Raw genomic sequence first — 17,553 nt, 5'->3', positions numbered from 1 at the left:
CTGAAGAGTTGAACAAATATTTATGACAATAAAGAACTGCACTTATTTTTCTTTATCATGCAATACAGTTTTACATACAGCTTTTAAGGAGGCGCACTTATGACACATGACGCGGGACACGTCATTGTGCCGAAATCTCAGTGCGCCTGCGCGTTCAAGTTCATTCGAGGAAGTGGCTAGGACGGGCAGATTCTGAAGCGACAGAGAAGAGTTTGTTGTTTACTTTTTCCCAGAGGATAAACGCCTCGTCGTTCTTCCAAAATGTCGGAGTTTGACGTCAACCCCTTCGCGGAACCCAGCAACATTAACCCATTCAATGTAAGTGAGCGGTTTAATTGTTTGTTGCTAGACGAAGTGCTGTCGGGGGGCTGTTGCAGGGAGCTCTTTCGTTACAAGGCTGCCAGCACGCCAGGAAACGCAACTGTAGCTGGGCGGGTGACGGGGGGAGGGACGTATTTCCCCGCTTCTGGAAAGCCATTGGCCAACCCCGCAGGATTGACAGTGGCTTAGCCAATCAGCGCGGTACGTCGCCGGAGAAGGCGGTTTACTCTCAGAGTTGACTTTCAGGAAGTTAAAGTGTAGTCAACCGAGAATGTGTGTCAGGCTATTTTAAAATTCGTTGCCACTATAACTCTTTAGTTTCAAGTCGAATTCTATAAATATTTGCAGCTTTAACACGAATTACGTTTTGTTTTTTTTTTTTCATTTTGAAATGTATTAATTATCAGCCTCATTTGCTCCATGAAGTGAGTTTCTAGCAAACAGGATGTAACATGCAGGTTAATTCACTACTCAAAAAATAATATTTAAATGTTGGTATATTTGTGTAGAATTAAACAGGTTGTCTATAAACTCTCTCCAGATGTTCTGAATTGTATTATTACCTGTTGATCAGAAGTAGATCAATAAACCCATCAGTGTTAACCAAAGGAAGAGTTTTTTTTGTGTATGGAAGTGTACTTATCACAGGAAACCAGTCCAATAACACCATTTATTATTAATGTAACTTTTTAATAACAGTGTAAAGCTTTTTTTCCCCCATTGCTTATGCCATGTAAAGAAGTCTTTTAAAGGGAACTGGTGATTGAATATTGCATTGTTTAGACTGCTAGCAACATAAATGATTAACCAGGGAGTCAGGCTTGGTCCTGACATTGTGAACTCCCCAATTTATGTTGCATGTGTTCCACGTTCTAATGCATATTCTACATTCTGTAGGGATTGTGAGACCAGTAAAAAAAAAAAGGTTTCTTGCGTTGCTTTGTAGGCGTTGGACTCCACAGACATTTTGGCTACACAGGGGTTGCCATGATACATGGTGCTATTAGGTAAAATCACACTCATTTTTCAGATTTCACTGACTACCTTTAACAACCAGCTTCTTCTCGTTTTGTGGTAAGGTTTTATTTGAGTTCACGGTTGGTATATATATATATGTAGGGATGTACGAATTAATCATCCAGGGTCTTAGTAGACCAGCTGCGATTGGTCAGCAGTAGTTGAAATGGGGAAGAATAAGGTTCTTTTTCCCCCTATGTACCAAACCTGAAAACTTCCCATATTGTTGGCCTTTAAGCACATCAACGAACAGCATGCACAATTTTCACCAGTCATCGCAACTTTTCCGCAAATCTCACAGAAAATACTATGGTGATTGGTATTTCCTTCTTTTCTGACCAGTCACTGCAACTCGGCTGAATTTTGACAAGTCCCGATATTTATTTAACTTCCTGTTTCAGGACGCCTCTCGAAAGCCGAGTCTGCAAAATAAAAACACGTGTGACGCTAAACCAGAGATGTTCAAAGTGTGGCCCTCAGACCATTTTCAGGCCTCTGGAGGATTTTGTTTGGCCACTCGGTCCACGATCACAGATAAAACCCAAGACGATAAACCCCGAAAAATGTTTTCGAACGTTTTAATGCAGCAACTCTGTGAGATGCATACAGATTCCTTTTCTGCAAACGTCAGACTATTTTTACTTTATTAAAATATTGTCTGTGTAATATATTAGTTAGTAATATGTTCAGAAAAAAAAGGGAACAAATTTGGCCCTAATTGCAAAAAGTTTGGATGCCACTGCGCTAACGTGACAAATACTGAACTCTTCTTTTCCACTTTGACAACTCCTCAGAACACGATTTTATGTGTCAGTCATCTCAAGAAGATAATGTAATTTACACTTTAAATATTAACTTTTATTTTTAAAAAACCTAAAAATAAAGCAAAAGAAAAAAAGCAGAACCTTGTTGAAAAAGCTACCATAGAATCCGTCGTTTTAGGCCGCAGCAATCACATAAACACATCACAACATCCAGGAGGCTCTGCTTCATTTTCTTTCTTTTTTTGTCTGTTTTTCAGGGAGGAGGCGGTTAAGTTCAGTTTCTGTTATCTTCCACATCAATTTTCCTCCTCAGAAATGTGTGAAAAATGACTAAATCACAAGACAAAGCCGACACGTCACTAACTGGCCATGTGACTGTAAGCATGAGCTCACAGCTCGCTGCAGCTGACACACCTGTAAACATTCCCATCGGGAACGGGAGCAGTTCGTCCCTCCCTCCATGTGTGTGGAACGTCATGCAGATGGGAGTGTGGCAAAAGGGAAAAAAAAAAAAAAAAACAACGCAACATTGTTTGGCTTCTTTTTGTTTTTAGAGTGAGCCTATCGTTTTTGGACCAAGGCGTCCATGTGAAATGATCCCAACATGGATTAAATGAAAAAATATGTAGCAATTCCAGAATAATGCGAATTCAAGCCGAGAGCTAACAAATTAAGGTCAAAGTTTTCAAGCTTTCACCAGTAAACAAAAGTTAAAGTATAAAATGATTCCCAAAACTAGAGTCAATAACTTATATTGTGTAAACGCTGTACTTTAGAGCCGTTATCAACAGTGTTAACTGTGTTAAATAGTATTGAAGTAGAAAGAAAAAAGAAACTGGGCATGCTCTTGTTGTGTGATTACAGGGCTCAGACGGAAACGGTGAGGTGAAAACTGTAGCCAATCCTCTTTAAATGAGGACTAATGTGAGGCATGTGAAAACAACAACAACAAAAACTCGCCACAAACTGCAAAGACTGCAACTTTACTGGATGCTAAAATACATAAACCTCTCCTTGAACGAGACGGGCTGATATCCAAACATCCCCGCACCAGGAAGCAGGGATGGTTTTGATAATGCTTATAATCAGGGAGCGGCTGTTCCCAGTTCAGCACTACAGTAGGATATCTCTGTTATTTACGTCTTTATGCTGTAAACCTACAGCAGTCGAGCGATGGTGGAATGACATGACTAGTTTTAGGCTTTAAGGGACAGGAATGTGGATTTTCTCGGATGAAATGTTAATGGAAGACAATATAAAAGCATAAAATAGCTTGTATGTACCAGCTCAGTAATTCTGTTACCTACGCCGGCCGCTGTTTATTCAGCCGCTTCTCCACCCATCCACAAACGCAGGTCACCGCTGACATCACAGCCGGCCCTCCACTTTATGGATGCCATAAAGTGTGACGCTGCCGTCGTAACATGACTGGATTCAAGCCTGGTGCCCCGCCAGGCTGATCATACACTGATCATACCCCGACTCAGACTAATGGCTCCATCATCAACATGTCATAGTGTGAGTTTCAAGGGTGTGACTAACTGAGAGTGCTAAGAACATTTAAACTCCCCAACTCCCCCAGAATACCAGAGGTCAAGGGGTCACCGCAGAAAGATTCTTCTCATGAATAATTTTGGATCCATAATGTGCTATGAGATCATCACAGGATGTGATCTTGAATTTAAAAAAAAACCCAGGTTTCCATCAAATGATTTTTGTCATTTAAAACAGAAAATCAAATAATTATTTTGAGAGCTGACAAATGATATTATTTTATAATAGGACATAATTTGTAGATTTAATACATACACATAAGCAAAATATCAGTAAGCCACCACTTCATAGTAAGGCTGTTGTAAGCTTTTGTTTTAATTGATTGATTTATTTTGACAATTAATCTAGTAATCGAATAAAAACATTGTCCAGTACTGTGGTGGCAACTTAAGCTAGTAGTAAAATGCTAGTAAAAACAATTAAGTTCTTTTTTCCTTTTTTTTGAATAAGAAAATATTTAATCTCTTATTTTGCAATACAACTCAAATGTCACTTTAGTCTCCAGTTTGAATTATGGGGGGGGGGAATGAAGCGCAAAAACAAAACATTTCACATTGACTTAAAGAATGCAACAAAAATAATTAACAAAAACCTTTAGTTTGTTTTTTATATATAAAGTTTTTGTGTTTGTTCCAGAAATGTCACCAAATTCAAACTTAAACGATGAAAGTTTTCTCCAACTCAGACGAAGGGCCTTTCGGCCCTTTTGTTTTGCGTTTGGCCAACCCTGAGACAAAAGCCATTTAATGATTACTGATACTTCTGCCAAAGCTAATGATTGACCTGAGCCTCCGCAGGTTCAGGCTACAACAGCAAGAGGCTCTGATGGTCACAAATAGAAATCAATCTGCCATTTGGTGTTTTTATCCCCTCTAGATTAGATGTAAAAATATATTGTTCTTTTTCATCTTTTTGGCCTCATGCTTTCAGTTTGGTTTCACCTTGTTCTGGTCAAGCCCGCCCTAGTCGGATCTATTTGGTGATTGCACAGCACAGTGATCGGTTTTGTGTCTTTGTCGTTGATGCGCAGTGACGTTTCTCTTCTTGTTTTTTTCAGGATCCTTCAGTCACTCAGGTGACAAACTCCAGCATTGAACCGGTCGACCAGTACAACCCCTTCCCCCCGTCCGATGTAAGACATCTTTTCTTTCTTTTTTTTTTAGTTTTGTTAAGTTTTCTTTTTGTTTGTTTGTTTTTTTTTCAATGTCCCCTGAAAGTTAAGAGTAGATGACTGTCAGTAAAAATGTGGTAACAATGCGATTATTGCTCCTCCTCCATTTTGATTGCTTCGTATCCAAATTCTGTTCATCATTCACTGTAAGGAAATGTGTCTTGATGACTGTAGAATTAATGAGAAATAGAATGTAACATGAAGTTTCTCTTAAAATTGCATACATTAAAAATAATTTATACATGAGATGTTGTAGGATTTAAATTCTATAATTCCTGAAAATACTCTCCAGCCTTCTGGAACCCGAAAGAATATAAATCGCTGATCCGTTTCACATTTCTCTGCGTTTTTGTTCAGATTATTTTTCAACATTCTGTGTCTTATTTTTTTAATTTTGCTTGACTTTGCGTTTCCTCATCATTCAGTAAAAATGAGCTGCTCTCTTCTTCCTTCTCTTCTCTGCTTCTTTCTTATATTTGCCTTCATTTTCCTTCTATGCATCAGCTGTTTATATTTTTTCATCTGATTTTTATTTCTTCTTTTTTTTTCTGTCAGGACTTTGCCGGCGCCCAGACCACCCCGGCCTCCACCTCCCCCTACCAGCCGGCCGTGTTGCAGCCGTCCACAGAACCCAGTCCACAGGTGGGGACACGTTGTCGCGTTAGTCGGAGCTTGCTGACTTCCCTCGGTCCTGTTCCTGTTCACGTGTCGTCCACAGTTTATTAACACTCTAATTGTTTCTGTGCAGCTGCTTCAGCGTTATCACAAACCAAAGCCACTCCAAAACAAACACCGGAGACAATTAAGTGAATAGAGAGAACATGGTGTTGCAAAACAATAATGGTGAGATGATGTCAACAATGTCTCACCTTATCATCACAAACTTCACATGTTGCTTGTCACATGTGCAGGTTACAATTCAAGTAAACCTTAGTTTACCAAGGTAATGGTTTGTAAACCAAAGTTTACAAAAGATTGTTTATAAAAGTTTGTAAATCCGTTGTAAAGGTTTGTAAGGGTTTAAAAAACCTTTACAAACAAAGTAAAGGTTGTGTGTTAGTATAATATTACTCTGGTAAACACAGTAACGTTTTGTAAACCTTTTCTTTGGTTTACAAAGTAAAGGTTCGTAAACCTTCACTAATGTTTGTAAATTAAAGGTTTGTAAACCTTTGCAAACCCTTTCTTTGGTTTATAAACATTAGTAACTGTTGGTGTAATTTTACAAACCTTTACTTTAGTTTGTAAAAGTTTGCAACCATTACAAACCAAAGAGCCATTTTAAATGTTCTTTTTTTTTTTTAATAAATATCTACTATCGAAGATATATGGTCATTTTTAAAGAACCAAAATTTTATTTCTGTTTTTAGGTTTTAGAACAAACAAACCAAAAATGTTTTTTAAAAACATGGGAACAGTGGAATGTTGTTGGTGAAAAATGATTTAAACAAAAAAGCCCTTCCAATGTAATGATAAATAATAGAACAAAACTGATTTCTGTTTTTCCCTAAATGAACAAAGAAAAAATACGATTATAATTTGAGAAAAAAATCAAAACCATCTTATTTTTTAAGCTACAACACAAAGATAAAATTAAATAAAAAGGGAATCTAAAAGTAAAGTACCAATCTTACCACACTGTTATCGATCCAATACAGATACTGATTTGGTATATTGATATGTTGGATCAATCCGATTACCAGAAGTCGCACTAGACTTTTTTGTTCTCCGTCATCGTGACGGGCAGTATTAAAATAAATTGGTCATATACTATTCTTACCCGTCAATTTATAATCATATTAACATACAGTAAGTTATTTATGTTTGTTTTGCGGTTTAGTTAATATTCACCTAGTTGAACCGTCAATCCAGATCTCATCGCACATAAAGCAGATAAAAGCATCTAACTTTTTCTCTGAAGTGACACAAACCACTGACTGTGACCCCAATAACTTAAAATAAATTAAATTAAACGAATCCACTTAAATTACAAGGACTTCACCCGCTGTGGTCTGAGCGCACAGTGCCTCACAAATTCCTCCTGGTCGCATCCATAGAGAAATCAGCGCTGGTTCATCAGTCAGTTGGCTCCGTCTGATCCAAACCGATCAATTGAACCCTTAAAGTTTTTACCCCATGCACGGTCCGGGCGTTGCGCTTTTACCAGGATTTTATTTATTTTTTGCGTGGTTTCGCGTCTCCGAAACGGACAGGTGTTAACGTCTGCCGCGCTTCTGAGCGCCGCTCTCCCTCTGGGTGCGGGAGGGCAACGTCTTCCAGCTCCACTTGTTGAAACCGCAGGGTGAGTTAAGTTTAATTCTTCGCAGGGTGAGTTAAGTTTAATTCTTCGCAGGGTGAGTTAAGTTTAATTCTTCGCAGGGTGAGTTAAGTTTAATTCTTCGCAGGGTGAGTTAAGTTTAATTCTTCGCAGGGTGAGTTAAGTTTAATTCTTCGCAGCGTGAGTTAAGTTTAATTCTTCGCAGGGTGAGTTAAGTTTAATTCTTCGCAGGGTGAGTTAAGTTTAATTCTTCGCAGGGTGAGTTAAGTTTAATTCTTCGCAGGGTGAGTTAAGTTTAATTCTTCGCAGGGTGAGTTAAGTTTAATTCTTCGCAGGGTGAGTTAAGTTTAATTCTTCGCAGCGTGAGTTAAGTTTAATTCTTCGCAGGGTGAGTTAAGTTTAATTCTTCGCAGCGGCGAAGCCGCGTCCGCATTGGCTGTGCAGCGCACTGCGTATGTATCGGTCTAATTAACTTCTGCACTTTTATTTATTTCCTCAAGATAAACTGTTGGCTCCTCTGTTTAGTCTATAAATGGATTAAGACAACATTGCATTCTCTTTAGTTTTCTCTGGTCTGTAACGGAAACTGGAATTAAACGCGCCATTTCTACCAAAGGTTTGAAATGCGCCTCTGAACCGTACGCTCCAAAGCTTCCTGTCCATAACTCTTCAACACGCTGTCAGCTCCTGGTCAGGAAGACGCATTTAGTTCAGAGTCCATGAGATGATATTCAGGAAGGATTTTTTTTATTGATTGGTTTTTAGTTGTGTCTGTATTGTCCTCTCATGTGCACCAGTCAAGGTGTCAATTATAACCTGTCAAATGAAGGATGGGCTTCAAATGTTCCCGTTGTTTAAAAAACCAAAACAACAGTCCGTTACCTCTGCCGCCTACCAAGATGTGCTGTCTTTAGTTGTCTTTGGTTTCATTTTTCAGTTCTTCTCTCTGACTAAGTCGGTTCTGAATCATCACACAAGTCTGAATGACAAGTCGATCATCCGTTTCACATTGTTGCTTGTAAAACCTCCTGTTTGCACCAGATGCATGTGAAATTTCACACACAAGCTGCAAAAACCCTAAATTATCACCAAAATCCACTTTCCTTTTTGCCTCTTGTCGTGTTTGTAGAGTCAAGATTTTAACCCCCTCTGTATTTTCTTTCTTTCTTTCTTTGTTCTTTTCTTCTTTCTCTCTCTCTCCATTTCCTCCAGGCGTCCGCCACCGCAGCTCAGGCCAACCTGCTGAGGCAGCAAGAGGAGCTGGAGAGGAAAGCAGCCGAACTGGACCGCAGGGAGCAGGAGCTGCAGAACCGGGCCCCCACAGGTCCGTACAGACACAGCCTCCCCACAGCAGCATTGCAAGCGGCGCAGTTTTACCGAGACAGGAAGACGTTGTGCAGCGTCTGCATTCTGCTGCAGAGAGGATGCTTGAGATATCTGTCACACCTGAGCTCAGGATACGAAGAGCTGCTCTCTGAGCGGCGTCATGAAGTTCCCACTTAGACATAAGGAACGGAATAAATAATCCACCCGTTTCAAGACGACGGCGTATTAGGGTCATCGTAGATCTAAAAAGAGAAAAGAAAAGGGAGAAATTTTCTGCAAAAAAGAAAAAAAGATTTCTGGAAAAGTCTTGCAAGTTTTAGTTTCCAAATGAAAAAAATGTTAGATTTTTGGAAATAAAAATAAATCTCAAAGTTTCAATTTTTTTTTCTTTTGCCTGAAATATTCTCCTCCTTTTTCTTTTTCAGCCCTATCACTCTGTCATAGTCACCACTATTGCATGTCTGTTGTCTTAATGCTCACCTGTATTATATTAGTTTTTCTGTACAAAGCTTTTTTGGGTTTACCAATCTTAAGGTGTCTAAAATATGTCCTACATGCATGTGAAGTGTTTAAATGGGTTTTTAAAAAAGGCTGTCAGGAGCAGGGATGGGTAGAGGAGCATAAAAATTGTCCTCTAGTGACAGCAGCAGTACTTCAGCATATTTTTGCTCCAGTAAAAGTAAAAAAGTATTTGGTACAAAGGCAACCCAGTGCAGCTTTGTGTTCAGTAGCCCATCTGCTGGTTAGATTGACTTTATTCTGTGTCGACAGGTAAAGAGAACAACTGGCCTCCGTTTCCCAAGTTCTTCCCCATCACACCTTGTTTCTATCAGGACTTCTCAGAGGAAATCCCTGCCGAGTACCAGAGAGTCTGCAAAATGATGTACTACCTCTGGATGTGTAAGTGTTTTATGTTTTTATTAAAGGTGGGGCTCGATTAGTTAATTTTAGGGTCTGTAATAAAGTAAACCCATTTTAATCGTAGAAATCGACAAAAATAAGCAACGTTTTCGATTCCAAACCCCTTTTTGATGCTAAATTGTTGAATGAATAGACGTGTGAGCTCAACAGCAAAGATATTTAGTGTTTTTAATCTATTATTTAGGTTGTCCAACCATCAGATTGGCTCAAAGTGTTATTATACTCATTCAGCTTCAAAGTTTTTCACTCCTGGAACTAATTTTAAAAACTGCGTCTTTAGAAATGTGCACTGTGGACGCTGACATTAGCATTGGGGACGTGTGCTGCTGCCACATTGAGATGCTATTCTAAGCTAATAAGCTAACTCCTTTTAGCACACGTTACACTCAACAAAAGTCTTTCCCAGCATCCAATCAGGTCATTTTTTTGAAGCATAAATGAACGTCCAGTGAGCCAAGAGAAGCGACTTTGTCGTCCATCGCTGTCGTTGGCGGATGTCGCTTGTGCGTCAGATTTACAGGCGCATTAGAAACGGAATACAAAAGTTCTGGTTTACAAGAAAAGAAAAAAGCATTGCGTAAAAAAATTGTATGTGTTAAAATCAATGCAGTTAATGAATTGAAATTAACACATAAAAGTCCCTTATGTGTGTGGAGTCACTCATTGTAGAAATCTGTCCTGCCGTGTTGATGCTCATGGTTAACATTGAATGTTTTACGCGTTCGTTGTTTGCTCACCTTGCTGCCTGTTTCCTTCAGTCAACTGTGTGACTCTGTTCCTCAACCTGCTGGCGTGTCTGGCTTACTTCATCGATGACCCGAATCATGGCATGGACTTCGGCTTCTCCATCCTCTGGCTCGTTCTCTTCACGCCCTGCTCCTTCATCTGCTGGTACCGGCCAGTCTACAAGGCCTTCAGGTAAGCTTGACCACTGGCACGCGAGACCCCGAGGTTATCATCAACAATCAGCAACGCAGAAGAACGGCAGAATTCTTCAGACTGTCTCGCCAGGAGGTCACAGACTTCCAACATGTTGGAGAATCAAACCATAATCTCTCTGTCGCAGATGTAAACTTAAAAAGTATTAAATTCGTGTATCATAAATGAAGATCCCAAAATGTCTTTAATTCATGTAACTTCAAGACTTTTAGTATTATATTCATCTATCTTAAATGAAGTTCATTAATCACAAATCTCATTTTTTTTGTCGTGGCAGGACTATTTAATCTTTTATGTGTAGTTTTTTTTTTTTTTCCCTTGCAGAATTTTTCTCTCTGGCAAACATTAGAATTTTTCGTGTAAAATTTTTGGGGTCCTTCTAGGCTACATTCCTGTATTTTGCTCATATAACAAGTAAAATAATGTGTCTTAATTTGTTTTCTGAACGCAAAGCACTAAGATTTAAGATAACTGTTTTTGTTTTTTGTCTTCTCGTTGTCTAGGAACGACAGCTCCTTCAACTTCTTCTTCTTCTTCTTTGTGTTCTTCTGCCATGTGATCATCGTCATCATCCAGGCTGTGGGCATCCCCTACTGGGGAAACAGGTGAGGAACCGCGAAAACCGCAGTTATAGTCAGATGAAACTGATGAAACATTTTCATGGCTGCTGCCTGACAGTCGTGTTCAGGCTAAATTAAATTACTAATTTAGCTTTACAAACATGACTTTCATGAAAACTGAAATGTTTCATTCTCATTCTGACAAAATAAAAGCCAATAAAAGTTGGATCTTTTTGAAATTAGGTGAATGTTTTTGTATAAGTCACTGAAATGAATTGCTGCTAAAATGATTAGTCGTGATTAATTGGTTGGTGAATTAATCGTCAACTAATTTATTAAACGATTAATCGTTAACTGATTAAAGACTTAAGAACAACAAACTCAGAGCAGTAATGAAGCCAAAACTGTCCAGTTTGACAAAAAATGTCCACATTTTGCATTTAAGATAAAAAACCTTTTTTGTCTGTAAACACTCTCTACCCAGAACTCCTCTCGGTAATTTTAGCTTCACCCGGTTCAAATTCTGTAAATAAAATCTTCTATTGAGCACATTTTGCTGTCAGTTATTAAAAACCTGTTAGCTCTACATTTTATTGACATTACGTGAAGCAGAAAGAGCCGAGCGTTTCACATGTTGATGTTCAGAGTTCTTTAGCTGCAGGGGCCTCCTTCCCTACAAACGATTAATCGTTACCTAAAGGAATGCTGTTATTTCTGTTTTAGGCAATAAAATGTTTATTTTCTCATCTAAACAAGGAATTTAATTATTTATTTACATCTCTGTGTATTTTTAATTTTGTACAAAAAAAAAAGGCTTAACTGAAAAACCTGCAGAATTTTAAAAATCCGATTAATTGATTAATCGATAAAATAACTGATACAACAATCAAGTACCAAAATAGTCTGAAACGAATACAGATGATATTCTGACCGAACACCGCAGCTGTTGAGATTCTCTCATTTGTTTATTCCAACATCTGCCAGGTTTATGAAGTTTTTAAAAAATAAATTGTCATCAACTTTACTGTCTTTGTGTGGTTTTTTTTCTTAGCAATTTAAGATTTCACCAAATGTTCAGAAGACAAGAGTAATAGTTTTGCTTTTAATACACATATTCACACAGGTTCATATAACTCAAATGTATAAAATCAAATAATGTTTAATTGCTGCATTAACCATGTTTTAATGGTTTTCTGACTAACTCCAGTTCACTCATTTGTCCCTCCTCGTCGTCTTCTCCCTCCTCTTCCTCACCTTGTTGTTTTATGTTTTCTGACAGACTCTTTTCTTTCTTCAGTCTCTGTGTCTCCTGGTAACCCTGTAAGTTTCTGCTGCTTTGTACGTTTTCTCTATTTTTGAGAGTTTTTGTTGGATCTATATTGTGGCGTAAAAACCTGGGACATATTTGGATTCTGGACCGAATTGATTCTTCCTTCTCCTATTCCAAACTGGATATGAAAGTTTTGTTTCTTATGTATGAGGGGTTTTTTCTGACATTTTCTCTTGTTTTCACTGTAAATCAGTTCAGTTTGCTTTACTTTATTTTGGCAAATTATCAACATTACAAAAAGAAAACGAAATATTACTTTACAAACCCATAATTGACCAAAATTGCTTCCCTACATCTTTGTCCTTAGTCTGTTTTAATGATGTCTGTCAAACGTCCTAGTCTTTCATTTTGACATGTAGATTGTATTTCTGTCACTATAGCCTGCATTGTGCACACCAGGTTGACTAATTGGATACATTTTCAAGGTTTTTCACTTGAAATTAACTCTAAAAAAACATCCAACATTTTGATTTAACCTTTTTATGTTTCTCTACTTCTAATGTCTTAAAATCTGATTAAATTGATGGTGGTTGTTTTACTTTTTTGCATAATTTTTTGTGAGGTAATTGCAGCTTTAAAATTTTATATATATATATATATATATATATATATATATATATATATACACAGAGTATATACACAGTATATGTTTAGTATAAATGTTTAGTATATGTACTGCTTGTTGATGTTTCTGTGCTAAAAGTGAAGCTGTCACTTAAGACATAACAGCCGTTGTTTGTTTGGTTGATCCAGCGGTTGGATTTCTGCCTTCACTGAGATCGGCAACGGCAAAAAGGCGGTGGGAGGCATCATGATGATCGTGGCCTGCCTCTTCACGATCGGGGCCGTGATGTCCGTCGTCCTGCTGAAGATGGTAAGAGCTCGGTTTATTTTGGACAGTTCTGCTTTACCGTTTCAGCAATATTTTCTTTGAACATTCCAACTGTCCGACTATTACGTGCAACGTGATAGTCGGATGAAATGCGTCATGACCGTTCAGGCTGCACACGCTTTGAACACGTAACCGATTTAGTACCGCATATGGGCTTGGCTCAAATCGGATTTTTTGGAGGGGGTCAACAGATCAGAGTTGGGCCGTTCAGCCTGCCAGGAAACAGTCGGATATTGGTCGCATACGGGGGAAAAAAAAAAAAAAATTGCATTTGTGTCGTATTTGCTGTTTTTTGTTTCATTTCTTCCCATTGTTGAACAACTTCCAGTCAGGTGAAAAGAACTAGGCCACCATACGATAACCGCATGTTTTTGGAACATATTTGGAGAGGCGCAGATTTAATATCACTTTTTTCAACATGGAGAAACTCAACAAAACAAAGCAACAAAAAAAATACCAGAAATTTTTTTTTCCAAAAGACTGAATACGATTTATTCTGACAAACATTGGTGAACAAACAGCATCATGAAAAAGTTGTGAAAAGATTGAACAGATTTCCATGGTGGTTTCTATGGAAACATTAGCTTTGTCAGTAGCTGAAATCTCCGTCCCTCAACACAAACATTCCCCGCTGCCTTGCGCCGCAGATTGGAGGTAGGGACGGGCGATACTGACTTAGAATTTTATCGTGATATTGTCCAGTGCTAACGCAATAAATGATGACTAAATCAACTATTTAATTTTTTCAGGCATCTGTATGGCTGGGACTGCAATCCACAGCCTTCATCGCTCCACAAACAAATTCTGTTCTTATTTGAACCTTCAAGACACCAGTTAAACTGCACATAGAGACTGTACTTAATTGCATATTTCAAATTTACTCCATCCATCCATTTTCTGTGCACCCTTGTCCCTAATGGGGTCGGGAGGGTTGCTGGTGCCTATCTCCAGCTACGTTCCAGGCGGGAGGCGGGGTACACCCTGGACAGGTCGCCAGTCTGTCGCAGGGCAACACAAAGACATACAGGACAAACAACCATTCACACACAAACACACACCTAGGGAGAATTTAGAGAAACCAATTAACCTAACAGTCATGTTTTTGGACTGTGGGAGGAAGCCAGAGTACCCGGAGAGAACCCACGCATGCACAGGGAGAACATGCAAACTCCATGCAGAAAGACCCCGGCCGGGAATTGAACCCAGGACCTTTTCAAATTTCAAATTTCAAATTTACTGATATATATATAAAAAAAAATTTCATGAAAACGATACATCAAATATCTTATCATGGCAAGAAACATTTCACGATAAACGATACAACCAATGGGGAGTCTGAGGAAATGATTCGATGCAGGTTTTCTGTTGTGTAGCTACATAATTAATGTTGTACCTCCAGTTAAGCCGTCCCTCTCACATCCTCAGGTCCACAGCCTGTACCGCCGCACCGGGGCCAGTTTCCAGAAGGCCCAGCAGGAGTTCTCCCAGGGCGTGGTCACCAGCAAGGGCTTCCAGACGGCAGCCACCGGAGCAGCGTCCGCTGCCGCCCGCGGAACCTTCCAGGGAAACAACTAAAAGGCCGATTGAGCCTCAAATCAACGCTCACCGTATTTTCTGGTTTCTACGTCTGCAGCCGAGTGACGACGTCCAGCTGTGTGTGGGTATGTGTGCGGGCGAGAAGAGCAGCTGAGGGGAAAGTCACTCATCAAATGAAAACTAGAAAGGAAGACACAAAAGAAGATTAACAATGTCCATTTCAGCATGTCTCTGCTTTGTATATGTTGTTTCAATGCCTTTTCTGACAATGCTCGTGTGTGTGTGTGTGTGTGTGTGTGTGTGTGTGTGAGTCAGGCCGGTTCTGTGTGGGAGCAGGGTGAATATAACTGAGATGAAGTGTTTTGTCTTGTCATTGATCTAACTTGTGTTTTGTCTCAGAATCTGCAGAATTATGGAAAATAAGTCGTGTTTTGTTGTATTTGCTTCAACATGGACATTACTGTACATATTGATTTTGAATCGGTCGGCAAACTCGCTCTGCTCTGTGGGGGTTTTACATGAATGTAACTTGGCAACAGAAAGCAGAGTTGCCAGAGCCTTGACGTAGTTTCAGACTCTAATGCGATTTATTTTTTTAACTTTAGGATTGATTTTTCCGATTATGTTTATTAATTTTTAAGCATCATTTCACCATTTTTTTGAAGCAACTTTGGCTGGATTATAGAAAAGTATGAAATATTCCCAGCTGCACTGACAGCAGCTCATACAGTCCGCTGTACATTTCTCACATTTCCTAGATTAAAAAGCATGTGTGTGTGTTATTTAATGTAGTGTTTAAAAACCTCAATTGAGATGTAACTTTTGTACGTATTTTATTTTTCTAAATATTTGCAGATTTCTAATTGTTTTTTTCTTCCACTAAACGAGTGGCTGATACAAGATTTGATTTTTCGTCATTTTGTTCGACATGGATGAATTGTTCTGGGAAAACACAACTCGGTCCCTTTTGTATTTCAATAGTACATATTGTCTCTAATAAAAATGCTTTGCTCTCATTTAAAATTGAGGTTTTGTTTAAATTGCTTTCCAAAAGTATTCATGCCATATTTTTTTTCACATAACATTATAACTGAAAAATTTCTATGAAGACCAGGAAAGTACGAGTAAATAATAGGAAGCTATATAATACCCCGCTTTTAGAATTTGCCACAAGTTTATCTGTCTACTTTTTTAAACTTTATATCATGTTATAAATTTTTTGTAGTAGTAGTCATTTAGCGGCGTTTCATACATAGGCTGTTGACGTAGAGTTCCCGCCTCACAGAGCGCATGTCCCACGCGCCTCCATGCTAGCATTAGCAGCAATTAGCTCACCATACCAGTTGTTAACTCAGGGAGGAGCATTGCTGTGGTCAAAGAGGAGAAGCTTTTTTAAAGAAGCAGCCAATTCAGATGTGAAGTCAAATTTCTTTTATTTCGATGCAAAGTTTGTGCTACAAAATGGCTCTTCGTGCCTGGAAATGTAATAGTACAACATACCGGGGCCATTGCACATAGGGGGGAAAAAAGAGGAGTAAATTTTCACCAAACATTTTCAGAATGATCTCAGAAATATTCTACAAAAAAGTTGGAAATTTCTGAGATTCAAAAGTCAAACATTTTCTTAGTTGAAAATCAATTTCTGTGATTAATCTAAAGATTTTTCAGTATTTTCGAGCAAATCTTTGACTTTTCAAACTCAGCATTTTTTTTCTAGAAGATTTCTGAGATTAATTGAGAGTTTACTCTTCCATTTTTTATTATTATTATTATCTACAACGACCCAAATATGACGTTGTATAATCCCCACTCTTTAAAGCAGAGTTGGGTTATGAGATAATATCCAAAGCCTCATTTTACCCTAAGTGCATACAGTATATTACCATAATGGTCATCCACCGAGAAACGGATCAGAGCATCATGTTTAACCGTGTTGCTGTAACTCAGAATATTTCCAACACTTTTTGTTCATTGCCAGAGCTTTGTGACCTCGGTGTCTGCTGTGAGTCTGTGGAGGAATATCAATTTAACCAGACCTGCCACCTCAGCTCTCTGTCTGTCATTCCGGCCTGTACACTCCTATTTTTTTCTTGCATGTCAGACACAACCATCACTCAGACTGCTCAGCTTTCTGAGCAGAAAGGCATTTCCCCCCCTATTGATAGATAATTATTGATTAATTGCAGCTTGCAGACAACCCTGCAATATAAAAACGTTTATTAGTTAACTCTGAAGTTTCTCAATACGGCTTTAGAAAGGAGTCCTTCTCCTTTCAAGTCTTTTCGAGTCTTTTTAAAGGGATATTTGACCAAAACATTTCTAAGTTTTAGACATCTAAAAATTCCTGAGAAAAAAAAATAAATATGTATATATCAAAATGTTCACAAAAAGTTCCGTGTTTCTCAACACTACAAAATGTTTGTAAATTATTTTTTCACAACACGAATTTCAAAATTTTTGATGACAATTTGTCCAAAAAAACCATTTCTTTTTTCTAGAAAAAAAAAATCTTTTGAGAAAAAGAAAAAGTTTTTTTTGGAACAAAAACTCTAAGTTTCTGAAAGCTTAGATCATTTTTGTAAAAAAAGAAAAAAAATTTCTATATTTCAGAAGATGAAAATCTCAGTATCTCAGATATTTTTCAGAAACAAATTTTGATTAAAAAAAAGTTTCTGACAACTTAAGGAATTTTGGCACAAAAAACTTTTTTTTAGAATTTTTATTTTATTTTTATTTATTTTTGTTTTTACAAATTTCAGGAAAATAAATGTATTTTGACAAGAAAATGTCCTACTTTCTCAAAACCTAGAAATTTGTTTTGCAGATTTTGTTTTTTACATACATTTTCTAAGTTTTAGATGTTTAAAACTTGCTTCAAAAATCTCAGAATACGTTTTTGAAAAAAATGAAGTATTTCAGAAAAAAAAATGTTTTTATGAATTTA

General features: G+C 38.0%; 1 protein-coding gene across 1 annotated transcript; it reads left to right on the top strand.

The window, feature by feature from the left end:
* The first annotated feature begins 144 nt into the window (after positions 1–144).
* scamp2 (secretory carrier membrane protein 2) lies at positions 145–15,632 on the top strand. Its single transcript, XM_028027308.1, has 9 exons — positions 145–318; positions 4,714–4,788; positions 5,383–5,469; positions 8,318–8,429; positions 9,203–9,331; positions 10,111–10,270; positions 10,795–10,896; positions 12,935–13,055; positions 14,499–15,632. Exons 1-9 carry the CDS (start codon positions 262–264, stop codon positions 14,646–14,648), a joined length of 993 nt encoding a protein of 330 aa, XP_027883109.1. The 5' UTR covers positions 145–261; the 3' UTR covers positions 14,649–15,632.
* Positions 15,633–17,553: the final 1,921 nt, after the last annotated feature.

Source organism: Xiphophorus couchianus, chromosome 2 (genome assembly GCF_001444195.1).
Source record: "Xiphophorus couchianus chromosome 2, X_couchianus-1.0, whole genome shotgun sequence".
NCBI classification, from domain to species: domain Eukaryota; kingdom Metazoa; phylum Chordata; class Actinopteri; order Cyprinodontiformes; family Poeciliidae; genus Xiphophorus; species Xiphophorus couchianus.
Note: the sequence above shows the minus strand (reverse complement) of the source record. Positions and strands in the feature narration are given on the sequence as shown.

What these genes read in the sequence shown, in the direction of transcription:
- scamp2 (XM_028027308.1), top strand. Translation starts at nt 262, where the DNA reads ATGTCGGAGTTTGACGTCAACCCCTTCGCGGAACCCAGCAACATTAAC. An exon ending in CCACAGAACCCAGTCCACAG is followed by an intron (nt 5,470 to 8,317) that starts GTGGGGACACGT and finishes CATTTCCTCCAG; the next exon opens with GCGTCCGCCACCGCAGCTCA. An exon ending in ATCCCCTACTGGGGAAACAG is followed by an intron (nt 10,897 to 12,934) that starts GTGAGGAACCGC and finishes TGGTTGATCCAG; the next exon opens with CGGTTGGATTTCTGCCTTCA.